Consider the following 26,748-nt stretch of genomic DNA (forward strand, 5'->3'; position numbering starts at 1 on the left):
GCAGTCGGTTCTCTTCCTCCTCTCCCTTTACCTCTCGATAACGCCTATCCAACTACTCCTCAATGACAACTCAACGATGAAGCGCAAACCTACCGCGCGACCCCCCGCCTCAACTCCAATGCCTCCTCTTCCTTCAACCTCCCTCAACTCGGCTCCTCTCTCTCCCCCATCTCCAGCTGCACCAACCCATCGCGTTCTATCCCTCTACTATCCTCATCTCCACACCCTCGCTTCGCTCTTCCCTCCCTCGCTGATCAAAGAGAAGGACCCAAACTCATTCAAGCAGTTCCTCGAAGAATGTTTAGTCTGTACGAATGACTCTACGCCAGTTGGACCGTACAAAGTGTTGGAGAAAGAAGATGAATCGTTCGGAATGGGAGAGGTACGTTCCTCATCCCTTGTCCTCCTCCTTTCGCAAAAAAGAAGAAGGAGCAGGGATTCGAGCTGAGACGAGTTTCTTCGACAGATCTTGAATCAAGTCTTATCGATCATCTTCAAACGCCATTCAACAGCCTACCACCTCGCTCGTAAACACGGTCTCCCCGCGTTCTCTACCCCGAAAAACGTTCTCGCAGCAGGTCATAGACTCGTACGCATCGTTTCGAACTCTTCTGCTCTTCTCTCGACGTCGAGCTGAGTCGTTCATTTTGCGTACAGAATCTAATAGGTGGGAATAATCACTCCTCGTCGGGGATGGGGATGAGGATCGGGACGGGACCTTTGTTCGAACCGGTTTATACGAATACAGTTTTCGCTTCGATCAATTCTTCAAAGTGTTGGTCGTTACTTCTCTCTCGGTACGCACTTGGTCTCTTCCATCTACTTTTCCCCTGAGCTGATGTAAGGCGAGCGTGCGTACGGGTAGAGTCGGACCAGATTCGATTATAAAACTCCTATCTTCTCCTACGATCGCGCTTTTTCAGCCACTCAAAAATGATTGCTACCTTCAGATTTCGGGGACTCCGACGGTCGAGTTGAAGGTGATTGAGAAACCTCAAGGAAGTGGGAAGAAAGGAAAAGGAGAGGGGAGGAAAACGCATGTTAGAACGGTGAAGAAGAGAGGGAAGAAAAAGAAGAAAGGTACTGCTGCAACAGAGGAGTATGAGGAGTTGGATGAACACACCGACGAGGAGAACGTGGGAGAAACGCAGAAGATGGATCTAGACTCACCAGCTCCGACTCTCGCACTCGCCGATTCAACTCAAGCAGACGTTTCTCTTCGCCCAACGAAGAAAGCTCGGATCCTAGGACCCTCAAACTCTGCACCTTCACTACTCAGTCTCCCTTCGACCGCGACGAACGAGAAGGATTTACCTCGGATCGCGACTCAAGTCGATCGGGTTCAAGCTCAAACTCAAACTCAGACTCGGATTCATAGATCGGTTTCTTCGATGAACCTTGGACCGGCGGCGACGCAGGGAGGGTTTCCGAGTAGTACTCAGGCGAAGGTTTCGACGGTATTGAGAGCTGGAGGCTTGGACAAGAAGAAGATGGAAAAGATGATCTCGTCAGTTTTCTCTTCCTCTACTTGATCGTATGTGAAGATGAAATCTGACAGTGCAGAACTTGCAGGATTCCTCATAACTCGATCGTGTTCTCCCGACACAGAATCTATCATGCGAGGGTATCGAAATTGAAAGGAGGGAAAATCGCTTATGGGTTATCTCCGAAACGTACGTTCATATAGCTCTATCTCTCTTTTTCCAGTCATTCGGACTCGGTGTCAGAGTTCATCTTCCTGCTCCTTCCATTTCGCTGACTTCTATCCGTCGGTCCCTGGTAGATATCCTCTCCCAACTCTCCGAATCTTTCGTCCTACCTACCACCGTCTACCCTCCCACCACTTCCTCTCCTGCGACCTCGACTACAACGCAAACGACTAATCATTCGACATCGCATTTCTTCTCCGCCGCAAGACATCTCTCGAAATACGTTTTCCCCTCCCAATTCAACCTCGACAACGTTTTCAAACGACCTGAATCAACCGTCTCAGGAGGAAAGGGGATCAACTTATGGTTGAGTGTTAGACCGGATCATGAAGATCGAGTAGTCGAGATCAAAGTCAGTTTATCACTCTCACTCTACAATCAGCTTTTTCGGTTCAGAAAGAACTGATTGGTGAAGGTGGTAACCGATAGAAATTGGGAACGATTCCAACTCCGAAGAGGTTGAGATCGAAAGTGGTACCGTTGTTGAATAAGTTGATTGTGTTGAATCAGAGGTGTAATTATCGGAAATTATTGGAACTGAAATGTCCTTCAAAGGTACGCTTCACTCTCGCTCGATTCATCCTTGCCTCTCGGCGATGCTAAATGATCGAGTTGGGCGGACGATCTAGGTCACTCATCGTAAACTTGATGAAGAGGAAAAGAAAAGTCTCATCACGGTTGAGCTCTTTCCCTCTCCTCCGAGTTTGACTGACGCTGACGAGGATCGAGTCCACAGGATCTCATGTCTGAACCTCCTCTCACGCAATTATCGAGACCGAACGCTACTCCCTCTTTCGCTGCTCCTCTTTCTTCTTCAACAGCAACGGCTCGAACGAATTCTCAGCAGACTTCGATTTCAGCTTCTTCGAATCGGATTCCGGATTCTCAACCCAGTGAGCAAGCGACGAACGAAGGGCACCAAGAAGAAGTGGTAGCAGAGGAGGAGGAAGAGGATAGTTTGAGACCGATTAAACCGAAATCTGGGTTGGAGAAGAAACCGAAACTAGCTGAATTCGCTTGTAGTCCTTATGAGGTAAGTCTCTCTCTCTTTCAGTTCAGCTCTGATTAGGCTGGTACTGACGCGAGTGGGAGGAACAGGTCGAGAGTTACGTGCAAGCGGTCGTGAGGGACGTGATTCCGAGATCGTTTTGGGGTTCCGAGAGGAATCGGAAATTGGTTTTCAAACGTGAGTCGTCTCTACTTCTCCTGCAGCGGTCCAGGCTTGTGAACTGACAGGACTGTAAGCGGTCGGCAGAGATCTCGCAATTCCTCCGAATGAGACGATTCGAATCGATTTCTCTCCATTCACTCCTCCAGGGTTTCTCGATCCTCGATTGTGAATGGCTCGATCCTTCGTCCTCACTCTCTTTAACCTCACATAACGATCCAAACGCAACAAAGAGGAACGTCGAAGACTCGCAATCGAGGGTGGTCAATCCGGTCGAGATGGAGAAACGGAAAGAGTTATTAGCAGAGTTTCTTTACTGGTTATTCGATTCTTTCATCACTGATCTAGTTCGGGTACGTCCAGTGCTCTCTTCAATAACTGCAGTGCTGGGATTTAAACGAGCTTTGTGAGCGCGTACAGACGGCGTTTTACGTGACGGATTCTGCGACTCATCAGAACCGACCATTGTATTTCCGTCAAGACGATTGGAAAGCGCTTACTGCTCCGTTGTTGGAATCTCTCGGTCAGACTGTCTTTGAAAGGATCCCTGATGTGAGTTTTTCGTGGTCTTGTCCTGATGAAGTTTTCGCTCATTCGAAGCTGAGACACGGTTAATGGTGAGTAGAATCAAGTGATCGCACTCGAACGACAACCGAGGGAATTAGGGTTCTCGTACGTCAGGTTGTTACCGAAAGAAGCGGGAGTGAGACCTATCGTCAATCTCGCAAGGAGACCAATTCGGATCGGAGTGAGTCGAGTCTTTCTTACAGTCTTCCAGCGAAATCAATGCCTCATTAACGATTCGACGTCACAGATGAACGGCGAGAAGGAAGTTGGACAACCGATCAATTTGATCTTGAGGAGTGTTTTCGACGTTTTGACTTTCGAAAGCGTGGGTTTTCCGAGTCCTATCAGCTCATCAGGGCGTCTTATGTAGCTGGTATCTCCATTTTCCCGCAGAAGAGGAAACCCGATCTCGTAGGATCGCTCGTTTCGAACCCACAAGAAATCTACGCGAAACTGAAAGGATACAAAACGAGATTACTCGAATCGGACGAAACTGTTTCCGGTGACTTGTGAGTTCGCTACTCACTATCGGTTACGATAGTATGGTTGCTGGATTGCTCTCTGGATAGACCCGAGTTGTATTTCGTCAAAGTCGACGTCAAATCTTGTTTCGATACGATCAAACAAGATAAACTTTTAGCGCTCGTCGAAGACATTCTCTCCGAGGTGAGCTCTCTTCTTACTCGATCGACGAGTTTCGTGCTCATCTTGAAGCTCGCGATACAGACTCTTTACTACATTCAGAAGTACTCGCAAGTCGTCGCATATTCCGGGAAAACGGCGAGGATGTTCAAACGCCAAGCTTGCGGAGATGGTGAGTCAATCTCTCGCACCTCGTCATCAGTACTTGGAACTGACGGTTGACCTGGCAGACGATCTCGGGAGCTTCAGGGAACTGGCAATGCGACTCGCCGAAGATTTGCACAATGTCGTTTTAACGGACCAGGTAAGCTTTCTCGTGTCCCTCAGTGACCTCAGGACTGATGACTCGTGAGATAGGTACGATACGACGATGTTGGTCGAGACAGACTCATGGCTTTGCTGAAAGAGCACATCACCACGAATCTAGTGAAGGTGAGCGACCGCTTTTCTCGTACGTCCTCGGTCCGCTGTCTGACATTGTCCTTCACTCCGAGCAGGTCAACGGTCATCTCTACCGACAAAAAGATGGGATCCCGCAAGGATCGGTTCTCTCGAGTTTGCTGTGTAGTTTGTTCTACGGAGATATGGAGAAACATTGTCTCGCTTTCACGAAAGATGTTCGATCTGTACGTACACCGTTCTATCGCTCATCGCTCAAAATTGACTAATCGGTCGACACAGCTGTTGATGCGTTACGTCGACGATTTCATGTTTGTCACGACGAAGAAACACCTCGCCGTTCGATTCCTCCAGACGATGCACAATGGTGAGCTTCCCCGGATTCTCTCTCCCTTCTCCATCACGATACCTGATCACTATGTGTGACGTGTAGGTATCCCCGAGTACGGATGTTTCGTCTCGACAGAGAAACGACTCACGAATTTCGATGTTTCGCTCGACGACGGGGAAATCGTTCCTCCTCTTCCTCTCGGTCAAGGTTTGTCATGATCCGCTTCACCTCCATGAGTGAATGTGAGGTCGATCATGTCAAGCTCTCGCAGATTTCAGCTATTGCGGTTTGGCCATTGACACGAAAACTCTCGAGATCAAGATGAACCTACAACTTCAGATGAACAAAGGTCAGCGGAGTTCTTTCCAGAGTATGAGTATGACTGGATCGCGCTTGCGCTGACACTGCTTGCGGATGAACAGAGATCGTTAATCAACTCACGGTTCAAAGGTATCGCAAACCTGGAGAAGCTTTCATTAATGCGATGTTACGGTACGTCCTTCTCTTCCGACCCGTTTCACTCCCAACAGCTGACTTGACTTTGCGTCTCTCGCTAGTGCCGTCAAAGTTCGTGCTCATTCGATGTACACCGATACAAACTTCAATTCGACTACGACCGTCTATGAGAATATCTATCAAGCGATGCTCGTTGTCGCACTCAAGTACCGAGCTTATGTTCAAGAATGGTGTGGAAGCTTGAAAGGGAAGACCGTTTTCTTCTGGAGTGAGTCCGAGCTCCTCTCCGCCTTTCGCAGAGACTGATCCACGATTTCCCTGCTGCAGACGTCATTCAGAAGGTCGTCAAATACGAGCATTCAGCTCTCTTTCGTCAAGGCACTAGTCGCAAAGCAGCGAAACTCGATGCTGCTTTCAATCTTGAGCGTACTCACGTAATCTGGTACTGCTTCCTCTCGACCTTCCGTTGTTCGCTGGATTATCACGCTGACTCGTCATTCTAGGCTCGGCTATCACGCTTTCCATCGAGTCCTCTCCCGTCGCCCCGCCGCTTTCTCGCCTCTCATTCGCCTCCTCCTCGCCGAGATCAAAACTCCTCTCGTCCGTGGACATCTTCCAACCCTCAAGAAGATCGTCAAAGATGAGAAGAACGGCTTTGTTGATCAGGGTAAAGCAGGTTGAACGAGTTTTCTTGTCTCTTTCTTTCTCTTCTTGTTGCTTGTACGTCGTCACGCTCTGCAGTTATCGACTCTTCTTGCTATCGCTATCACATGACGTTCGCCTCTCGTCATGAACACATTCAAACTACGAAAAGACAAGCACAACCGATCTATCAACGCAAATCGCCAAGTGAACCTCCAAGAAGCATGTGAAGCTCTTTTCGATCTCGTCTATCTCGTTCCGTTTCCTCTTCCTCCTCGTCGTCCACCATGTCGGCCTTCACCTCTCGAGGTACTTGGATCTCCTCGTGCATGCACAAAAACCCGAGTCGTTTCCTCTCCCTCTCGACTCTCCTCCATTCTCGTTCCAATTCTTCCCATTTCTCATCGATCGGACCGAGCACGATCGATATCGCTCCGAAAAGCTTTTGCTGATCGACTTGATTCCACCTCCAGCGCCAACGAGGAGAGTTCGAATTCCCCTTTTCGTAGAGACTGACGACCTTTTCTTTACTCGAGGATTTGCTGAACCCGAATCCGACCAAGATGGGCGACTGATCGATGTCTCCAGTACTCGAAGAACGGAGAGCGACGATTTGATCCAAGCGGAAGAGAACGTGCGCGAGTCCGAGGTCATGAAGGCGGTTTTGGAGGGACAGAGCGGCGCAGTGCTATCGAGGCAGAAGACGTCGGCTTGTCATACAGTTCGTCAAGAGGAGAGGAGGACAATGGAACGGAGGAGAACTCACCACTCGATCCATAGTTTCAAAGGTGAGACGACTCGCTTTCGCTTCCCTTTCGAAAAACTTGTCGAGGGGAATACCCTGACGCTTGTCGAGTAGATCTTCGAGAACGACTCCGAAGGCCTCCTCCTCTGAAGGTAGACGGAAAGTGTAGAAGCCGTAGCAGAGAGGAATGTCCGTCCCTTGAGCGTCCCTTGCGCGACTTTTCATTTGGAACTCCGTCAGATTCGACAATTCGCTCAGAACAACTCGGGAGGAGTGACTCACTAATACGAATTCATCTCGTTCGCGATCAATTCGGCAGAAGAGTACCAGGTCCGTGAATTCATTTGCGAGGCGTCTTCGCGGATCGGAAAGAGCGATGCTTGGAACAGCTTGACGACGAGGGGGATCTTCTTTCCAGGATCTTGTGTCGAGCTCGCTTCTACCCTCCAGACCTGCGAATACTGCCAAGTTCCGGCTTTGAGCGGTTCGACGAAGGTGATCGACCACGAACGAGCATCTACTCCTTCTTGAGGATCGATCAGAATCGCATGGAAGGGTCGAAGAGGGTTCGGCGATGTCAAACGGTTGTGAGGATAGTCAGGAGGAGGCAAGATGTGGGTGATGAGTGATGGTCCTGACCAATTAAGGTGCGTTCCGATCTCGATTGGGTCTCCTTCGGCACGAATCTGACATTTCTTGAGCTGGTCGCAGGTCTCGTTGAACTCGCTGTCCCCCATGGCCGGATTGTGAAGCGTAGAGGATAGAGAGGAAGACAAAGGAAGGGGAGTGAGCCAAGGGTAAGAGGCTCGTCCGCTGTTCGCTCGGACCCTCTTTCGCTCGGTGAGTGTCCCCGCTCCTTATCTCTCCTCCTTCCTTCCTTGCTACAGCGTTGACAACAACATGAGTCAACAGTTTGATCCCGTTCCTCGCCATCCTCTCTGCCTTCCGGCTGAACTCAGCGACGTTTCGCGCTCGACTACGCCTTTGCCAGTTCATCCTCTCACCCCGTTCCATCCTCAATGTAGAGTACAGGGATTACAGGGATCGATGACTTACACTCTCTCGAAGCCGAGGAGGTCAGGAAGAATCGCTGCAGCAGGTCGCAAGCAAGTTCTGCCCCGAGTGAGTTCGATCTCTCGTCGATACAGCCAGCGAAGATCACCTGTTCACTTACCGAGCTACTCTTCCAGACCGTCGAAGCCGTCACTGCCGAAACGGCGACCTTGAGAACGCTTCTGTCACCTGCAACTCCAAATGTCGCGAACCCCGTTCCCATTCTTTCGGTATTGATGGATCCTCTCGCTCGATGCGAATACACGAAAAGAAAGACCAAGTACACCGAGAACGACGTCTCAAGATCGCAGGATCTCTTCACTCATCGCACTTTGCGAGTTCGCGAATGGGAGACGACGAGACAACCTTTCAAGCAGATCGCGTTCTTGCGTGAATTGGGCACGTCGCAAAGGTATCCTCAGGTGAAGCGACTTTTGGAGAACGAGGCAGACGCGAGGTACATAAGCCCTATCGAAGCCCATTCGTCGGTTCAAAGTCAGCTGATCAGACATCGACGTCTCGCAAACAGGGAAGCTTACTCGGTCAACGTTCTATCCCCTGTACTCGAGATTGCGAACACGTTCATTCGTGAAGAACACCAAGCTCACTTCGAGGTTCAAATCTTCTCAGAATACCCGAGAACCGTTTCGTACTCCAAGCAGCGTGAGCTCGTCCTTCCGAGTTATCCCTCCTTGTTCCCGCTGACTGTTTGACAACCCGATTCCAGCAATCCGTCTCGATCATCTGTTCCTTCTCGTCGACAAGAGGCTTCGTGGTACCGGAAAGCGAGATTTAGAGGTTCGAATACCTTTACTGGGAATCGAGGCGAAGGTGAGCCTACACATTCCCGTTGCTCCTCAGGAGATCCCGCTGAGCCCTACTTCCACAGCGTCACGATCTCGTGAACCGGGACGATTGGAGGTCAGAGAAAACGGGAACAGTACAAATGGATCAGCTCAACTCGACCGTCGAAAAATCTCTGTCTCAGTTATTCATGTGAGCTCTGTCCAATCGTTCAAGCTCGTTGCAGATTCTGACAAAACCCATTGCTCGCCTTGACCATAGGTACGCTCACGAGGATCGCTGTAGTCGAATTTGGTTCACGGATTATTTCGACACCATCGCCTGTCAAATCGGACTCGAATCTCTCGCAAACATGGATCACGACGTTTCGATCACCTACGCTGTGGTCGAAGACGAACCAGGGAGAGGCCGCCAGCGAACGCGCAACGTATACAAGTTCGGTCCTCGACTCGCACTTGCATTCGAGCTCTTCCTAGCTTTAAGAGATCTGGGGCTAGTGCGAGATAGAGTGAGTAGTTCCCTCTTTTCGAGTCCTAGATTGGAGACTGACCAAAGTGTTTGACCTCCTCGTCAGGTCAACAAGCTCGACGTGAGTTTGGCAATCCAGCTTCTTTCACCTTTTCTTTCGTTGAATCAATCTGACCTTCTCTCTGCCTTACCTAGGAGCGACTTCAAGCCCATCTGGACCGACATGGCGTACGACAGAACCCTGTGACGCTCCCTCTGCGTGCGAGAAGTCCAGCTGCCGGAAGTCTGTAGCGAGTCGTGACAAGCGTTGGTTGTGAAAGGCTCTACTTGAAGTTCACCTCTGTGCGGTCACTTTTGACTTGCCGATGTATCTATATAAAGTGTCGTACCGCTGCTGCTACGAGCGTGAGGAATCAATGTTGAGTTATGGGCGAATGTTGAAAATGCAGAGGTTTGAACCCTATCCGAGATCGTGGCGATTCGCGGTGGTTCTTGATTGATGTGAGTGCCGTACGGTGAACTGGACGGCGTTCGAAAGTTGTAGGCTGATTGAGAGAGAGACGTAAAGCTGTAAAGGGCATCAGCTGCAGAAGCTCTTTCGCCCGCTAATCTCTCTCCTTGCGCCCACTGCTGCTAGTAGGTCGTCACTCCGCCGCAGACCCTACTGAGGCTACCGCAGCAATTCGACTCCGCTGAACTCCTCGACCATTTCGCTCTCATCGATCAACTTCAACTCTCGCTTCTTTCCCCGGCTCTGTTCAACAATGGAAGACCCTCTTGGATCTCGCTCTGTGCTGGAGACTTGTAGGAACTGTTACATTACTCGGGAACAATCAGAGAAGCTCATCAACACCAAGGTCGCTTCAAAAAAGTGAGAGTTTGTTTCTGTTCCTCCTCGCGACCCCACTCCATCGGTATCTCGCGTTGACCATCACGTTCTCCCCACAAAGATTCCTCTAATCTCCCGTATAGTATAAGCTGCTCCTGTTGACACCAATGATCGTCGGGAAATCCATAATCCGCTTGAGCTAGCTTGAATCCCACGAGATCCATCTCCTTCGAACGAGCCTTTCCGAATCCGATACCGACCAACGCAGGCGAACGCGGACTTTCTCGTAGGTATAGGAAATTCTCGACGAGGCAAGACGTGTTAGCGAGCTCCAGTTCGTGAAAACGATTTTGGAACCGAAGAGCCTCCGACGCCTTTGAACAAGGGGCGTTCAGTCAGTCTCTTCTCGATCAAGTAATGAAGAAGGGACTCACGATGGCCGCAAAGTGCGAAGCAGTTACCCGATTCCCCTTCGCCTCACGAATCAGAAATGCCTCCAGATTCAACGCCCGACCGTGTTCGACCAGATCCTCAAGCACGACCCCGACAACCTCCTCGCCTGACGGCAACCTGAATTCGTAGAAGCCGTAGCAAATTGGAATATCCGAACGGACTCCCGCTCTTGACGGTACTCGGCCGATTGCCAGTTCCACGAGTCGCATACTGGATCCGAAATGAAGGCCCTTGGAGGTGGAAAGAGAGATTGCTGGTAGAGTTTGACGACGACGGGGAAGGTTGAAGATGGATCACCGGCAGGAGAAGCTTGAGCTCTCCAGACCTGCGAGAAGTGATGAGCTCCTGATTGAAGCGCTTCAGTGAGGGTGAGAGACCATGAGGTGCTCGAGGGACCGAGTTGAGGATCTACGAGGAGCGAGTGAAGGGGTCGAAGGGGATTAGGTGAAGTCGAGCGTCCGTGAGGATAGTCTGTCGGCGGTAGTACCCCCTCCTCGAGCGGTGGTCGGAGTCCCATCCACTCAAGTTGATGCCCTCGCTCGAGTGGATCCGACTCGGCCCTGGAACGAATCTCGTCGAGTTCCTCGCATTCAGCGCGAGTGGGTGGGTCGATGAAGTTCTGAGGGTATGCTTCTGTCATCTGTGAGTGAGAGGCTGGGGAGAAAAGGAAAGAGAGGGAGGAGGATCGAAAGGAAGGGGAACGAGTGACGACGACGACGCTCGGACCCTGTCCGCGGTATTCTGCCGGACTTGTAGACTGCTCATTCCTCGACAAAGGGTCACAGTTCACCCCTCTTCTACGTATACAGCATGGATGCCTTCATCGCCATCAGCCGTAACCCAAACCCAAACACTTTAAAGGACTCGAACTCGTCAATCGTTCTTTCCACTTCGACTCGCTCAAGCCCTTTCCATCCTCACAACCGACTTCAGCACCATGTCGCCGTCTACCTCTCACCCGGTCACGAACACCACGAACATAACCCCTCTGCTAGCGGGGTCGCGTACCAAGCGAACACTTCCCGAAAACGAAAACCCCCAAGCTCGCCTGAACCGTCACAATCACGACCGAAACCGACCCGTATACCGGTAAGTCATCCAATCTATCTCGTGTCATATCTGTCAGCTAAAGTGTCTCCGCCGGCAGAGATCCGTGCCTACCGCGAATTCTTCTGCTCGGCGACTCCCTCCTCCTTCTCAGGATGTCGACTTGCTCCCGTGCCCAGGGGAGGTGGTGTATCACAACGTTAAGGCTATCAAAACTCTCTGTCAGCTCCCTCCAACCTGTCAAGTTTCGGACGTCAAGCTAGAGCCCTCGCTGAACAAAGTCGCCGAAAAGGAGCCTCGCTTCATAGACCGTCGAATAATCTATCAAGCATGGCGCGAGTTTCACAACCAAGATAGTCAACTCACTTTCCTGGAAGCGGTAGGCAGGGTGCCCGACCACGCGCCGTGGCCTGGAAGTCCGCGAATCCTCGGCAACGAAGCCGACGCAAAGTTAGTTGTGGCACCCACTCTCCATTCTTGAACGGGGCTGACTAGACTTCCTTTCGCAGAGAAGCCTTCATCGTAAACACACTCGCACCGATCCTCTCAATCGTTAACTGTTTCCTTCCCGAACAGTATCGCAAGCTTCTAGAAATCCAACTTTTTTCTGAGGTTTCATCGGTGGACAAAAGTGAGTCCTACGACTCTGTCAGCTAGGGAATCACTGAGATTGAGGGGAAGATACAGCTCGTATGGATATCATCATCATGTTAGTCGACAAACGGAAGGACAAAGACGGCTTGAGACTCCTTAAGTACAAAAAACCACTCGTTTTCGTCGAGGCAAAAGTGAGATACCCTTCGCGTCCTACGATGGAGACATGTACTGACTCTGCTCTTTCACAGCGACACAACCTTGTGGACGGCACCGGCTGGCCTATCATTCAAGGATGTGTTCAAAGACCTCTCAAATACGAAACCGGTCAAATTCGGGCGCTACTGCCTCAAGTTTTCATGTAGGATGGGATTGTTGTCCTTCTCGGAGATCCTACTATGAGCTCATAGTGTTCTCTCGGCATTAGGTATGCAGATTCTCGCCAATGTTGCCGCGCAATACTCACGGATCAAAGCGACGCTCTTCTCTTCGACATCAATCTTGGCGATCTTTCCAACAGCAAACGACCCTTGCGAATGTCGTACATCGACGTCTCCAAAACAGCCTCCTCCAAAGACGTTTTCTCCTACGGCCCTCGCCTCTCGATCGCCTTCCATGTCTTCGAAGCACTTCGTGAGCTCGGGGTTCTCGACAACAAGGTATGTCGAGTCGACTTGAGACCATGTCTGTCGGCATACGAGCTTACTTCATAGCTAAATGGGTCGAGTTGCAGCTTTATCCTCATGGACAGCCTCCCCTCGATGTGATTTATCGTCTCTTTTTTCTCCGCGTTCGATGCCCCAGCTGACGGCGAGACGATATCGAACCCTGCAGTATGGACTCAGTCGCTACCTTCATCCGGAGAGACACTTGTCGCCGAGTCCTGCGCCTCCCGCACCTCCAGCGAAGCGAGTCCCTCCTCAAACTCTTACGACGCGACGAGAACCTGGCCCACGCATGACGCGTAACTCTATGTCGACGGGTGCCTGATAGCTCTCTCGTAGATACCCCGATGAAGATACATCGCCGATAGCTCGTCGAGCTCAGTTTCTCTTCAATCCTGTACAACTTTCGATAGTACTTCTCTTTCGAATTCCAATCGTTCTTGACTAGCACCCTATCTTACGAAGAGTCGATCATAGCTCCTGCTGCGAGTGCGAGGTTCCGAGGCGAGAACTTGACTTCGAGAACGGGAGTGCGTTTCGTTGCGAGAGTCGCGAGAAGATCCGGACTATCGATGCGAGGTTAGTCAGTACGCACGGACAGATCAGCGCAACGCAGAATGAGAGGAACTCACCAAGGTCCATTGTCTTGATCTGCCGCGCCTCCTTTCCCAGAGTCTTTCGAAAGATCCTTCTTTCCTGCGAGAGCTCCTATTCTCCTCGGCTTCTTCAGATCGACGAGAGCCGTACTCGATTCAGATTCGGGAGGAGGCGAGAGAACATCCCAAACTCGAACGGTTTGATCCGAAGAACCGGAGAGGAGGATGGTCGATTCGATAGAGAAAGAAAGAGAGTGAATCGACGAGGTGTGACCGGTGAACGTCTTCTGAAGAGTTCCGGAAGCGAGATTCCACAGAAGGATCTGGTTGTCATCGCCTGAGAGCGGAACGAGATGCAACGTGAGTTCTCGCATACTTTGAGCAAAGAAACCCAGCTCGGGACTCACCTGCACTCGCTAGCCATCGTCCGTCGGGACTGATCTTGACCTTCATGACTGCTCCTCGATGACCGACAAACACTCTGACACACATTCCTTTCTGAACATCCCACAATCGACATGTTCGATCTGAAGAACCCGTTGCGATGTAGAGCGAATTCGGGTGGAAAGTCACGCACTGCAAACACGAGGTCAGTCGCAGTTCGAGCCCGTAGACGAGATCTTTGGACTCACGTTTACATCGCTGAGATGACCTGCAAAGATTCTCACGGCGTTGATCTTGTCGGTGATCCATAATCGAGCCGTTCGATCTCTACTCGCACTCGCGAAATAGATTCCTCTCGGACCCCACTCAACATCCCAAACCGGTTCTCGATGTCCTCGGTAGACGACGAGATTCGAATAAGTTTCGAGAGACCAGAGTCGAATCGTCGTGTCGGCGGAACAGGAGAGAAGGTATCGAGGTGCGGAGGAAGGTCCGGGAACGGGATCGAACGAGAGAGAGTAGACGGGTCCGGAATGAGCGATGAGTTTGCGAGTTTGAGGAGCGGAGGGATGGTAGAGCTTTTTCAGATCGTTCGCTGAGATCGTCGTTCACTCTCGAGGTCAGCTCATTCCCTTGCGAGAATTAAGAGACACTGCCATACCATCATTGATTTTCGAAACTTCGTCACCTTTCAGATCTGTTCTGAGTTGTTTCAATCCTTTCCCCGTCAAACTCCATAATCGAATATAACTCTCTCCGAACCCAGCTGCCATGATGGAAGAGTCTTCTGAGAATGCCGCAGTCGATAGCCTAAATTCGTGATCATCGTAAGTATCCTCGAGCGAAGTTGAAAGAGAGAAAAAGAGAGGGGAAACTGACGAATCTCCCGCATCGTGAATCGTAAACAAACAAACACTGGGTTTCCCAAACTTCTTCCCTCTCTCCTCCTTCTTCTCTGCGCTTGCTCCATTCCCTGTCAACCCGGCTCCGAGCTGGCCCTGAGTTGCTCCTCCCGTTGTAATCTGTTGTTCTTGAGGGTAATACGCTTCGGCTCCTAACCGAATTCGTTTCCTCGCTTCTCTAACCAACTCGACTTCCCTCTGTACATCAATCGTTCGAATCGTCGCAGGATAAGGAGGTAGATCCGCTGGGAAAGGTGCCAGCAGGTTCGCTTGATCCGAGGGTCCCTTCTCGGATTCTGTTTTCACTCCTCCTCCTCCGGTCGATGTCGAAGCTTCTCCCGCTGTGCCGGCATTTCCTTGTCGACATAATTCTTCGAGATGATCCACCTTTGGAGTGAAATCGGATTCGAGATCCCCTAATTTCCTCTTCACTTCTTTCTCCAACAACGGGTTCATCGGAACTGCTCCTAGTTTCAATCGTTCCCCTGCTCCGTCTAGTCCATTCGCGTTCGAGGTCGTGCCGGCGGCTGAAGAAGGATCGGCGGGATTTGGGGGAACTGCACCGTTTGGGAAATGCGACGGAGGAGGGAGTCCGTTCGAGCGGAGGGAAGCGTATTCTGATGCTAGTCCGTGTGTACGGGAAGAAGACGGAAGAGGTGGACCCGGGACCGCTGAGGGGAGGTGACAAGGGAATAAGCAATTGAAAACGAGAATGACGACAAGGAAGAGACGACGAACCATCTACTTTGACTCGTTCGTTGATGATTGCCAATACTCGATCTCGACCTCTACCTTCTGTACCTTCGACACTTCCAGCTAATCCTCCTCCTTGTAACCATCCCAAGACTAGTCCCCAACCTCGTTCTGATAATCTCACGTGGTATCGTTCTTGACGCCATCTCAAGGACGATTCGTTCTCTGATACATGCTGTGGTAGTCGTAAGGAAGATAGTAGTCGTAGGAGCGAAGGGTATTGAGCTACATGATCGACCGAGAAGCTATTTCAGGGAGAAGAGAGTCAGCTCGATAGTGTTCGACAGGAAGAAGCGTGAGCTTACCGGTTGAAGAAGTGATCTGCAGCTTCTCTGTAACCAACTAGGACGAGATCGAGGTACGAATGAACGAAGAGAGGCAAGAGCAGGGGAAGGAGTTCAGGTCGGTGAATGTCGAGAGACTAGACAACGATTGCGTCAGCCACGCTCAGACCTCGATCATCTGAGTGAGTCAACAATAGACTCACGTTCTCTACGAAAGTCCTCAAGCCATGGTAGCCTTTCTCCCACGAAGGCGGATCTACCAACATTTGTCCTGGAGCGACGCTCTGATCCGGTCTCCTCCTCTGATTCGGGTTCTGCGCTTGTTGTCCACTCTGCCCTTGTCCTGGCGCTGTAGAAGCCCCCCTCTGTTGGGTCGGAGCGTTCCTCTCTGCGAAATCTTCCAATCCTACTGCTTTCCCTCCTCCTCCCGCTGATGCCGCAGGGGAAGCAGGGTTCGATCCAGCAGCAGCGTTACTAGCAGGGTCGAGGTCGGCAGTGAGGGCGAGGGCGGCTTTGTGGTGTCCTCGTTTGGTGAGATATTCCAAGATCGCTCGATAATTCGCATCTGGGTTCGAGGTAGCCGGTGCGTTGGGCTGTGGGGTCGACATGGCTTCAAGTAGGTCGAAACGCGTAGACCCGCGTCGGTCGAACGGGTGGGTACGAGATGGGAGGAGTGAGAGGTTCATCTCTTGATCTCTCTCTCTTCACTCGACTCTGCCCGTCATGTCAGGTAAGTGTATAAGCTCTCTGAGGTGACTAGATACTCACGCTCCACCGTTTGCTCGATCAGGCAAACTCTCCCGCGAGGAATAGTCCGTCTCCTCCCGCTCCCCTCTCTTCGGGTAGCCACTGACTTGCAACCCCTTGAATGATTGTAGTCGCAAAGCGAAAGATCTCGAAGCAGCTCGTAAAGCCGGTACTGCCGCTCCAGCTTACGATGAGGAGGGAAAACCCATCAACCCTCACATTCCCGGTCAGTCCTCCTGTCTCCTCCCTCTCACTGTAGAGTAGCTGAGTGACGAAGGGAAATGATGATATATAGAGTTCATGAGTAATGCTCCGTGGTATTTGAAAGCTTCGGCCGATGAAGGTCCTTCGTTGAAGCACCACAAATCTGGGGGGAAGTATAACTCTTCGGTCGATAAGCTCGATCAACGATTCGTCAGAGGTGTCAAAGCAGTACGGTTCATTCCTCTTCACTGCCCGCGAGATCCGGAGCTCACTCGGTTGGAGGTAATAGGGTCCAGCAGCGAAAAAGTATCGACCTGGAGCTTGTACGAATTGCGGAGCGATGACTCACAAAACGAAGGACTGTCTCGAACGACCTCGTAAAGTAGGAGCGAAATATACGAACAAGGATATTGCGGCGGATGAGATCGTTCACGATCCTACCAAGGGTTTGAACGGACAAGAAGGATTCGGAGATTACGACGCGAAACGAGATCGATGGGACGGGTACGATCCGAGTACGCACAAACAAGTCGTGGAGGAACACGAGGCGCTCGAAGCGGCGAGACGGAAGTTGAGGGAAGAGGCGATCGATAAAGGAACGGCAGAGGCAGAATCGAAGGAAGTCAAGAAATTGGCGAAGAAAGGGAAAGGGAAAGGGAAGGGCAAGAAAGGTCAACAGGATGAAGACGATTCGGACGAGTTTGGATCGAGTGACGAATCCGACAACGAAGGAGGAGAAGATGAGGATAAATACGCAGATTCGGCAGACGTTGCGGGACAAAAACTCGATACGAAGACTCGAGTTACGGTTAGGAATTTGCGTATTCGTGAGGATACAGCGAAGTACTTGATGAATCTCGACACCGAATCCGCCTACTACGATCCGAAAACGAGAAGTATGAGGGAAGCGCCGAAAGCTGGAGAAGATGTGAGTCCTCCTTTCTCTCGTTCCCTTCCCGCTTTTTACACGTGTTGATCCCTCGACTTGCAGGCTACCTTCGTTGGAGACAACTTTGCTCGACATTCGGGAGGAGCGACCGAAGTTCAAAAGTTGCAAATGTTCGCATGGCAATCCGAACAACGCGGTCACGACGTTCACATTCAATCGAACCCTACCGCCGCTGCTCTCATGCACAAAGAGTTCCTCGAGAAGAAGGACGTGTTGAAGGACAAGAGTGCCGCGTCGATTTTGGAGAAATACGGAGGAGAGCAATATTTGCAGAGCGTACCGAAGGAGTTGAGGAGTGGACAGACGGAACACTATGTAGAGTACGATAGGAGGGGTAAAGTTATCAAGGGAATGGAGAGGGCGAAGGCAAAGTCAAAGTACGACGAAGATGGTGAGTTCGCTTCGCTCGGAACGTTCTTCAGTGCGAGGGTGAACTCACGTTCGAATCTGATTGAATAGTGTATCCCGGGAACCATCAATCGATTTGGGGATCTTACTACGATCTCAACACGGGTCAATGGGGTTTCGCTTGTTGTCATTCTCATATCAAAGGATCGTATTGTGGTACGTATTCCCCGTTCGTCGCGACACTACTCTTGAGCGAACTGACAGTCTTCGCGATCAATAGCCGGTCAAGCTGGTATCGAAGCTTCGAAAGCTGAACAAGCTGGTCAACTTCTCACTCTTCCTCCATCTTCCTCATCGAAACCCGATCCCGACGCCGGCAAATCTTTGATGCAAATCAAGGCAGAGAGAGATGAGGAGGAACGCAAGAAACGCAAAGCGGATGGAATCGACGAGACGAAAGATGCAGAGAGGAAGAAGAGAAAGAAGGAAGAGGAGGAGAAAGATGCGATGGGAGTTACAGAGAAGGAAATGGGTACGCGCCTCTCTCTCTGTCTGCTCTCGCTTATTCAGCGCTGACTCTTTTGCTACTGCAGAGAATTACCGCAAGAATCGCGAACATCGTTTCGACGACCCACTTTTGCAGATGGGAAAGGACGAATTGTTGCCACTTTAAGCTCGTTCACTATGTTTGGTAGCTCGTTTCTCCTCGGTGTGCTGTATCGATCCGAACTCGACCCATCGACTTTCCCAGGATTCGAGACCCAAGTCGAGAATTGAGAGTCGAGAGCTTTGTGTTTCGAGTCGCGATAAAATCGAATCGTTGAATCGAGCCTATCTATCGCATCTCGTTCTAATCTCGCCTTTTCCGCTTCTCTCCCGATCCGACTTGACCTCACTTACGCCCGCGGCCCAAGGGTCCCCTCAGTCTTCAGAGTCCTCTCCTCTCGAACAAATCGAGTCCCTTCTCATGTTCCATCGCTCGATTTCATCTTTTCCCGCTAGTGAGACTCGCGAGGAATTTAAAGTGTGCGTCAAGTCACTCGGTGACTCGTGTCGCGCGTAGTTGAGCGAGGGCCATCGAAATGAAAACACGGCCGACCACTTTCTCGACCCGTCGAGTCAAGAAAAGAGGAGGAGAGAGAGAAAAGAAAAAAAGCAAAGATCTTTGATCGCAAACCGATTCGAACTTCTCGTTTCTGCAGCGATCCCTCTGCAAAAAAGCCTGATGTCTGAATCAGCTCCCCATACCTACGTCTTTGCACTCTCTTCTTCTCTCTCCCATTCACTTCACTACTTGCTGCTCGCAAAGTTCAGCATACGACCTCTAAATACCGAAGGAAGCTCATGCCGCCTCCTTCGTCTCCGAAACTTCTTGATTCAACTCCGACAATTCCTGCAGCAGGACAAACCGTCACTTGTCCGAATTCTTCTTCAGCAGCACCAACAACAAATAAGCCAGTGATCAGATCTAGTTCAGGGAGTGATTCGAGGGAAGATTCAGGTGGAGCGGGAAACGAAAGCGACGATGAGCGTGAACCGAGTGGAAGTGGGAGCGGGGAACAGATCTCGACACGGGAAGACAGTGACGAACAAGGAGGACTACCTCGACTAAGTCACCTATCCCACCACGAGATGTACCCCTTCCCTTCGACTCTTCAACGACATTCGAGCGCCGAAGTCGAAGCTTCTTCTGCCGGTTCCATGTCTTCCTTCTCGGGAGACGACGATCAGGAGGAGGAGGAGGACAACGAGGACGTCAAGATGAGCGAACCAAAGGTGGTCGCGATGCCGAAACGAACTTTGAGCGAGTATCGAGCTTCCCTTTCTCGAGCTGGTCTCGCCGCTCCTCCAAAAATTCGTCGACTAGGAGCTCTCGGAATCTCCGTTCATTCGGAATCAGACATTGAGAACCCTCAAGTATCCGGACTTGACACGAACGATCGAATCGACCCAGCTAGTGGAGGAGATACGAGCGCTGGAACGAGGGAAACGGATCTCGGAGTCTCCTTCGCCGCCCTTCAGACTGGAACCGGTTCCGTTTCACCTGTGACGGAGATCAAATCACCGAAGAAACGTAAGAGAGGAATTGCCGACGCAACTTTCAGAGGTATCGTCGACGAATTGGCTATCGAGAGTGAGTTTTCTCTGATTTTCTTTTCTTTTCTCTTTTCCTTCTGACCCTCGATCCCGATTCTTAGATCGTCAGCTCAAGGATAAGTTGAGACGGTACGAGGCTCATGGTGTACCCGTCGAACTCAAGGATAGTCGATTATTCGAGATTCGTTTCTACGATGGACTGCCGATGTGGGTTTTCTTTTCGTTTCGTTGCCGATCGACGTCACTAATCTTGACTTGATCCTTCCCTTTCTAGTGATCAACGAACCGAGCTGGAGAGCTTTCTCACAACATACGTGAGGGATTTCGTCGGACGAGGTCCTCTCCCATCGTCGTCGTCGTCGCCTCCTCGTCCTGCAAAAACCTCCCGACCCACTGTTCGAATTCGACCAATTTCACCTCGTCTTCAACAACAAGAGGAAGAAGGTTTCGCGAGCTTACCGTCGCCGCAACACTCCGAAACGTTCGAGTCGAAATCTGGTCCTCGAGGTCTTCCTCCTCTCGCCGCCGATTCGAGTAATTCTGGAGTCGAACCCTTCTCTCTCAGTGGCGTTGGATCAGGAGTCTATCGACCAACTCGTCAATCGTTCTCTGATCCAGCACGCTCGTTCTCGAATCCTTCTCTCCCGTCACCAGCGATTCTCACTGAACAAGATCGACAACTCGCGAAATCCGTCATTACTTCTCTCGAACAACTTTTCCGTCGATCTCTACGACAGAATAAGGAGGAGGAACCTCGAGAAGAATCAGCGAAACGATCCCGAAGCAACGAGACATACATGGCAAACTTCCTCTCTCACGATTTCCTCTCAGACGGTTGGGTCTACCTCAACCTCGCGAGCACGATGGCGGAACTTCATCGATATTCAGTCACTCTCAACTTCGTTCAACAAGCCGTTCGAAACCATTCTAGCAACCTCGAAGTGAGCGAAGATGGGAAACGAGTTCGATGGACCGGACCTTCTCCTGAGCCGTCACCTCCGCCAAGTCGTAACGCTTCGATATCGGAACCTCAAACGCAGACGAAGCAACAACAACCTCGAGCAGTCAAGATCGCCTCCCCTGCACCAACCGACTCTCAAGTTTCGAGCGGAGGAGTGACTTCAACGACGACGACTCAAGACAGTCTCAGTTCGACCGATCCTTCATCCGATAACCTGAAGTCGAGTCAAGTAGCAAACTCGATCGCTCCTACGGCTTCGACAGCTCCGACTTCTCAAGCACCTTCGAGGGGAACACATTCTGGTCCAACCAAGACGATGACAAGACCTCAACGACCGACTGCCGCCGTCCTTCAGCGAATGGATCGACTCAGTCCACCGACGAATCAACAACTCGAAGCGGATTCTCAGATGTCTCCTCCGAAGCAGAAACAGAACCAAGCTCGACAACACCTCTCAAACCCTCAACGTCCCCTTTCCTTCGTCGCACACCCAGACTCGTCATTACGAAAGGCTCCCGAGATCTACCATCGTCTCCTTCGAAACAAGACAGTCGACGAAACCGAATACGCCGACGAAGATCTGGATGGTTCTCGTTTAGTGATCCCGAGAGATCCCGGAATGCTCGTCTTCTACGCGAATGGACACTTCTGTTCGGACCTGACTCAAGAGGAGGCGACTCCCCACGAAGTCGATGTCGACCAGCCTTTCGTCCTCGGGGGAGGTTTCGACAACTCGCCCGACGCCGGATCAGACTTCTCGGACTCTCCTAGCATGAACATCGATCTCGATGACGATGTCGAACTCGTCGGTCTCAACTACGATTCGCAAAACGGAAACTTCGACGCGGGAGAAGAGGAGAAATGGTCGGTAGACAGTCAAGATTCTTCGATTCGTCGACTCGCCGTTTCAGGAATGACGAGTACGATCCCAGCCGACCTCTTTACTATCCTCGTCAAGATGAAACATCCTCAGAAACGTTCTCGCACCGAATTCAACGAACCTACCTCGCCCAAGAAACGTCGCCTCACTTCGCAACGTCCTCGCATCCTTTCGAGCAAGGCGTTTCATCACCGACCCATCATGACGAAACGAAGCTGTCCGATCGAGTTTGACGATAGTTCTTCGGGAGATGAAGTCGGTCGACCTCATGTGAGTTCAATTCCCATTTCCTTTCTCTCGTCACTTTATACTAACTCCCTTTCGTTTTGACATCGAGCAGCTCACGGCATCAAACTTGGCCAAACACACTCATCCTACTCTCGCGGCCATCACACCCCCTCTCGAAGACGACATTCCCGGTTACCCGACTGGCGACACTCCTTCTCCCCCTCACGACGACTACCTCCTCTCTCTCGGCGCTCCTCTTCACGCATGGGCTCCTCGGGAAACCAACATTGCCTCCCGCGATCCTCCAGTTCCTCCTCGCTCAAACCTGAAGAACCGACTCGCTCTCCATCGTCGTCTCGCGCAACCTTATCCAGCTAGAACCCTCTCCGAGATGAGTACGACGACTGGAGATGAGCGACCGATCAGTCTCGATGACCCTGTCGGCCCAGCTTCACTCCGATAAGATACCCATTCACTACATATTTTCTCCTTTCCTCTTCGTTATTTTACCAGCAGTTTCTTCTACGTCCTTGTACAGAGTCGTGTCTTCCGTCCCTGTTGCTATTTCTCTACTTCTTCCGATTCCCCTTCGTTTCCAAATCATGTCACTTTCGCAACCTTTCTAACTTTTCTCGTAAAAATTATCTTCGCTCGTTCCCTTTCTTTATACATAGGATCTCGCAACTTCTTCGTCGCTTTCACTTGCACACACTTCTTCTTGATAGCTATGCTCTTTATCCCCCTTTTCCCGATTGAAATGGGACCTCGTACAACTGCGAACTCCTTCTGGATCAAGCACGGCCTCGGAAGTGATAGCTTCCGCTTGCAACGGAATCATAGCCACAATCGTATTGCATGAAATACCCGCTATTTAGATCGGACGATCGAGGTGAGAGGGAAACAGGCCGGCGAATCTTCCTTCAACGGTTGATCTCTACCCTTCGGCTTTCGACTCTCGATGAGCTATCGTCGACCTCTTAGAGGATACTCAGACTCTCTTAGAGGCTCTTGGGGAGGAAGCCAAGCTTCCCACGGTGCGTCTCCTCGATATTTTGCCTTTCATCTCGCTAAACAAACCCTCTGCCGGTCTCAGCTCGAACTGGCTCAATGAACGGCTCAAGTCAATCGAGGTTCAGACAGAAACATATCGAACCCAGCGGCGTCAATGCTCGGATGGATAGGCTCACGAGAGAGATGGCCGAAGTCTCCGAGGCAACCGAAACTGGCGATCCCGGTCGAGCAGGACAGAGTTTAGGTATCAAGAGAAAGAACATAGAGAGGAAGAGATCATTCAGGAATGAGTTGAGGGGAATTGAGGGAATACCGGTGCGAAAGAGGCAGAAACGAAGTTCAGCTCGATCGATTTCGTCTTCGCAAGTCTCCGCATCGCTCTCAGACGGTACCTCGCTCAGTCAAGCACCACAGAACTATCCTCAAAGCTGGACGACTAGGACTCCACCCTCTCATCGTGCGTCGACCCATCAACAGGACGTGCTCTCAAAATTCGGTCCGCCTTCCTTCTCCTCGGTTCCGCCATCTTTCCACGAAGATTATCACAGCTCTGCCCAACATCCCTCGCTAGCTCTCCCGCGTGTCGCTGAAGAGGTCGAAAGTTTCGAACCAGTAAGTTGATTCCTCTCTTCCGTTTTTCAAAGGTCGATCTTTTGATCCTGTTACAGCAGCTTCATTCAAGTCCACCTAGGCCCCTACCAGCATGGCTCGTCGACCGAATAGCTCATGCTCGGGAGCTTTCAACTCCGTCGCAGCGACCTACTACACCCTTCGAAGACCGTCGCGATCACCAGCCCTTGGCTCTTCTCCCTTCGAAGTCTCGACACATCATCGAATCTCTCAGCTCATCAGATACCCTTTATCAAGGAGATCTCAACAGTCCGACCCTCCGCCCTCTCGACATCGCTGATCCGATCTGGAAGAACGTTTCAAAGCAACCGAATAGCGAGAGCTCTCCTTTCGCCAAATCGTTCGATCAATCTTCCATCTTCGAGCCGAACCTCTACACTAGACAATTCTCCGACTCTCCCTCCCCTCTGATCGCTCCCGCTTCCTCCTCGAACCACTTCTCGCAAGTCCAACCTCTGCCATCGAACGATTACGAGACACCGCCGCAAGATCAAGAGACTTCTCAGAACCCGGTCCCTCGCTTCGAAGAAGCTGCTCGTCTTCGCTCTCCTTCACAGTTTATGATGTCGAAACCTCGCTCGTCGATGCCTTCTGCTGCTCCGTTTTCGCTCGGCCTCACTCGAACTCGCTCCGAAGACGCTGGAATCGTCTCATCGACTCCGACGCGGTCGAACCTCTGGAGTATGCAAGTCGATTCTATTGCTTCTGTCTCGGATTCAGATTCTGCGCAACTCTGGCGAAAGCCTCGTAAGCCAGTGATGCGGACGCCTTCGGAGCGAGCTAGGGTAAGATGAGGGAGCGCTCGTAACGCCGCCTTGAACCCTCTGACTTCCTCTTCCCCGCACAGAAGAATCGTCTCGACGCCAGCAAGAGGTTGTTCGAACGAGAGCTTTCCTCCCCTACCCGACACGAACCGAAGTCTCGACGCTCTCATCACTCGCAGACTACTCACGACTCGAGAAATTTGACTTCTTTCAAGACCCCTTCTCCAGCACCTTTCCCTCGTCGAGCTTTGCCCTCCTCCCTTCTCCGTTCAACTCCGATCAATTCTCCTCTACTTTTCGACAGTCCCGCCGACCCTTTCCAAGTCCTCATTCCTTCGATTTCCTCTTCTTCTTCCGGGTCTTTACCGTTCGCGCCCAACGACGAGAATGCTCCTCCGACTCGTCAAACGATGTTCCTCGAAACGGCTCCAACGGAAGACAACAAGTTGGCCGTCATTGCTGAATCGGTAGTCGAATTCTCCCCGCTCAATAGCGATGATATCGTTTCAATGTCTCCCGACCGCGACTCGAGAACCGTAGATTTCACTCATGCATTGAACTCGGCTCACGTTCCGATTTCTGAATACGTTCCCACTATCCCACCTTCGTCGGCCAGGAATTCTGTCGACGCTCATGGAATACATACGGAAAACGGAACCGAGAACGGAGTCATCAGTAATCGAACTGGTTCGAAGCGAAGAGGGAAAGAGAGTTGGAACCCGATCGCGAAAGCTAGCGCAGTCGGAAAGATCCTGCAAGTCGAGGACAGGAAGAAGAAGAATGGAGTAGGATCGAGCGCGAGAGGGGAGGAGGAGGAGGCAGAATTGGAGGACGACCCGATCGAGGTGGACTAATGACTGGGACCAGGGTAGTCAGGGACGCAAGGTTGGATGTACAGCTGACTGTCTGCTACGAGAACTTGATTTGTCGTGCACCCTCGACTCTCGTCGCGTTGAGAGCGAGCTTTGCAGCGTGATTGAGAGATCGACTTCCTAGTTACAACAACCCACATCATTCTAACCCCGACATTATAGTACGACACCAACCGATCAGATCTAGGAGAGTTTGTAAGTGCTCGCGAGACGAGCTTTGAGGTGTTCGTTCGCGGTCAATTCAGTTCCTGGCTTGACACCTTTGCGTTCCATCCTTGCCAGATCATCTGTCGGTCGAGCGAGGATTCACGTCAGCACTATCACGAGAATCTGCGTAGAGATCGCTGAACTGACTAGCTGAGATTGAAGAGACGGGCACGACGGTCTTGAGCGAAGCCTGAGGCGAGGGCTGATTGAAGTAGGCTATCGAGAACCGCTCGGGAATACCCTCAGCCGGTAGAGGAATTGGAAGAACGACCTGTACAGGGGAAAAGGAATGTCAACGTTTCGACTTTTCGACGGTTTGAACGAAAAACTTACTCGATGAAGTGTCGACTTGTATTTCGCGCCGGTCCAGAGTTCCAGCGCGTCTCCGATGTTGACAAGCATAGCGTTCTCGACGACTCCAACATCTTGCCATTGTCCATCGTCAAGGCTTTCCGTCGAGGGCAAGATTTGCAATCCTTCTCCTCCCGCCGCCCTTTGAAACAACAGCGTCAACGATCCATAGTCCGAATGCGCACCAGCTCGATTCGGGTCGACCTTTTGGCCAGGACTGATCTCGATGTAGTGTAACAGTCGGAGAATGCTAGCTGAGTCAGTTCCTTCGTGATGTCGATTCGTGAAGAATGTCGGTTCCAAATCGAGCGAGATGGCGATAGCCTCGAGTAGACGTTGACAGATAGAGAAACATGCATGTTGGAATTGCTGTAGCTTCTCGACATGCTGGTGTAGGAGGGAAGGGAGAGGGTGTGAAGGTTGAGGAGGAGTTTCGTCGGAAATGAATCCAATGTTGAAACCTTCTTTCAGATCGGGAGCTGGGTTCGTCGGATCCAGACTGATCGGTAGACGAGTCGGGTCAAGAGTCAGCCGTAATACGCCGGCAAGAGACGATAGGAGAGAGAACGAACGTTTCTTGCGAAATACGAGTGTAGCCTTTGTTGTCCGCCTTTCAGACACTTTAAGCGTCAGTCATCGAGACTCCACCGTACTCTGGGAAGTATCTCGGTTGCCCTGCACTCACGTAAGCCGCCCTACGCTTCTCTTCCTCCGTCTCGTTTGCGAAGAAGTTCTCTGAGAATCACGTTCTGCTGCGTGAGTGCTGGCCAAATCCTTACGCGGTCGAGAGCTTCGTACGTACCAGAGATCTCGAACAGCTCGTCTACCTGTCGCTCCAATCCGTGTCCGCGAATGAAGAGGAACCCGGCCGAAGATAAGGAAGAGCTGACAGCAGAAGCGAGCGATTCTGGCGTTGTACACTGCGAGAGGTCGATCACTTGTACTGTTGATCGTCCCATAGATAGGTGAGAAGCGAAGGTGGAGCTGGTGAGAGGTAGAAAGCAGAGA

The 26,748-nt window shown here is 51.3% G+C and overlaps 10 protein-coding genes across 10 annotated transcripts; 6 read left to right on the forward strand and 4 right to left on the reverse strand.

Moving 5' to 3' along the window:
* Window positions 1-76: 76 nt before the first annotated feature.
* EST2 (telomerase reverse transcriptase) lies at window positions 77-5,953 on the forward strand (the record flags this gene model as incomplete). The annotated part of the gene is made up of 26 exons (XM_076633729.1): window positions 77-382; window positions 467-589; window positions 658-797; window positions 866-1,507; window positions 1,573-1,673; window positions 1,784-2,061; window positions 2,139-2,264; window positions 2,446-2,742; window positions 2,808-2,895; window positions 2,965-3,230; window positions 3,298-3,429; window positions 3,503-3,625; window positions 3,692-3,769; window positions 3,838-3,953; window positions 4,014-4,110; window positions 4,171-4,258; window positions 4,317-4,390; window positions 4,444-4,518; window positions 4,584-4,712; window positions 4,768-4,852; window positions 4,919-5,023; window positions 5,088-5,165; window positions 5,239-5,308; window positions 5,374-5,540; window positions 5,600-5,714; window positions 5,776-5,953. 26 exons carry the CDS (start codon window positions 77-79, stop codon window positions 5,951-5,953), a joined length of 4,077 nt encoding a protein of 1,358 aa, XP_076486307.1.
* Window positions 5,954-6,104: 151 nt separating this feature from the next.
* Window positions 6,105-7,396, reverse strand: JCM6883_003012 (uncharacterized protein; the record flags this gene model as incomplete). Its single annotated transcript, XM_076633730.1, has 3 exons — window positions 6,105-6,602; window positions 6,681-6,876; window positions 6,942-7,396. 3 exons carry the CDS (start codon window positions 7,394-7,396, stop codon window positions 6,105-6,107), a joined length of 1,149 nt encoding a protein of 382 aa, XP_076486308.1.
* A 163-nt stretch (window positions 7,397-7,559) lies between these two features.
* Window positions 7,560-9,275, forward strand: JCM6883_003013 (uncharacterized protein; the record flags this gene model as incomplete). Its single annotated transcript, XM_076633731.1, has 8 exons — window positions 7,560-7,781; window positions 7,850-8,169; window positions 8,242-8,375; window positions 8,440-8,543; window positions 8,602-8,708; window positions 8,778-9,024; window positions 9,091-9,105; window positions 9,180-9,275. 8 exons carry the CDS (start codon window positions 7,560-7,562, stop codon window positions 9,273-9,275), a joined length of 1,245 nt encoding a protein of 414 aa, XP_076486309.1.
* Window positions 9,276-10,315: 1,040 nt separating this feature from the next.
* Window positions 10,316-10,783, reverse strand: JCM6883_003014 (uncharacterized protein; the record flags this gene model as incomplete). The annotated part of the gene is made up of 1 exon (XM_076633732.1): window positions 10,316-10,783. One exon carries the CDS (start codon window positions 10,781-10,783, stop codon window positions 10,316-10,318), a length of 468 nt encoding a protein of 155 aa, XP_076486310.1.
* A 293-nt stretch (window positions 10,784-11,076) lies between these two features.
* Window positions 11,077-12,272, forward strand: JCM6883_003015 (uncharacterized protein; the record flags this gene model as incomplete). Its single annotated transcript, XM_076633733.1, has 5 exons — window positions 11,077-11,355; window positions 11,414-11,763; window positions 11,823-11,944; window positions 12,001-12,101; window positions 12,159-12,272. The coding sequence occupies 5 exons, from the start codon at window positions 11,077-11,079 to the stop codon at window positions 12,270-12,272; spliced, it is 966 nt and encodes a 321-aa protein (XP_076486311.1).
* A 757-nt stretch (window positions 12,273-13,029) lies between these two features.
* JCM6883_003016 (transcription initiation factor TFIID subunit 5) lies at window positions 13,030-16,099 on the reverse strand (the record flags this gene model as incomplete). The annotated part of the gene is made up of 9 exons (XM_076633734.1): window positions 13,030-13,138; window positions 13,205-13,505; window positions 13,576-13,744; window positions 13,801-14,147; window positions 14,214-14,362; window positions 14,432-15,125; window positions 15,193-15,452; window positions 15,513-15,628; window positions 15,695-16,099. 9 exons carry the CDS (start codon window positions 16,097-16,099, stop codon window positions 13,030-13,032), a joined length of 2,550 nt encoding a protein of 849 aa, XP_076486312.1.
* A 115-nt stretch (window positions 16,100-16,214) lies between these two features.
* Window positions 16,215-18,412, forward strand: SLU7 (mRNA splicing protein SLU7; the record flags this gene model as incomplete). Its single annotated transcript, XM_076633735.1, has 9 exons — window positions 16,215-16,221; window positions 16,282-16,303; window positions 16,370-16,464; window positions 16,534-16,670; window positions 16,732-17,370; window positions 17,434-17,782; window positions 17,851-17,955; window positions 18,020-18,271; window positions 18,333-18,412. 9 exons carry the CDS (start codon window positions 16,215-16,217, stop codon window positions 18,410-18,412), a joined length of 1,686 nt encoding a protein of 561 aa, XP_076486313.1.
* Window positions 18,413-19,083: 671 nt separating this feature from the next.
* JCM6883_003018 (uncharacterized protein) lies at window positions 19,084-22,368 on the forward strand (the record flags this gene model as incomplete). Its single annotated transcript, XM_076633736.1, has 4 exons — window positions 19,084-19,873; window positions 19,938-20,043; window positions 20,111-21,947; window positions 22,018-22,368. 4 exons carry the CDS (start codon window positions 19,084-19,086, stop codon window positions 22,366-22,368), a joined length of 3,084 nt encoding a protein of 1,027 aa, XP_076486314.1.
* Window positions 22,369-23,012: 644 nt separating this feature from the next.
* On the forward strand, window positions 23,013-25,164 carry JCM6883_003019 (uncharacterized protein; the record flags this gene model as incomplete). Its single annotated transcript, XM_076633737.1, has 3 exons — window positions 23,013-23,528; window positions 23,672-24,331; window positions 24,394-25,164. The coding sequence occupies 3 exons, from the start codon at window positions 23,013-23,015 to the stop codon at window positions 25,162-25,164; spliced, it is 1,947 nt and encodes a 648-aa protein (XP_076486315.1).
* Window positions 25,165-25,365: 201 nt separating this feature from the next.
* JCM6883_003020 (isopenicillin N synthase family dioxygenase) lies at window positions 25,366-26,699 on the reverse strand (the record flags this gene model as incomplete). Its single annotated transcript, XM_076633738.1, has 6 exons — window positions 25,366-25,469; window positions 25,537-25,660; window positions 25,723-26,239; window positions 26,313-26,350; window positions 26,426-26,475; window positions 26,543-26,699. 6 exons carry the CDS (start codon window positions 26,697-26,699, stop codon window positions 25,366-25,368), a joined length of 990 nt encoding a protein of 329 aa, XP_076486316.1.
* Window positions 26,700-26,748: the final 49 nt, after the last annotated feature.

This window comes from Sporobolomyces salmoneus, assembly GCF_050403485.1.
Source record: "Sporobolomyces salmoneus JCM6883 DNA, S_salmoneus_JCM6883_v1_ctg43, whole genome shotgun sequence".
Lineage (NCBI taxonomy): Eukaryota > Fungi > Basidiomycota > Microbotryomycetes > Sporidiobolales > Sporidiobolaceae > Sporobolomyces > Sporobolomyces salmoneus.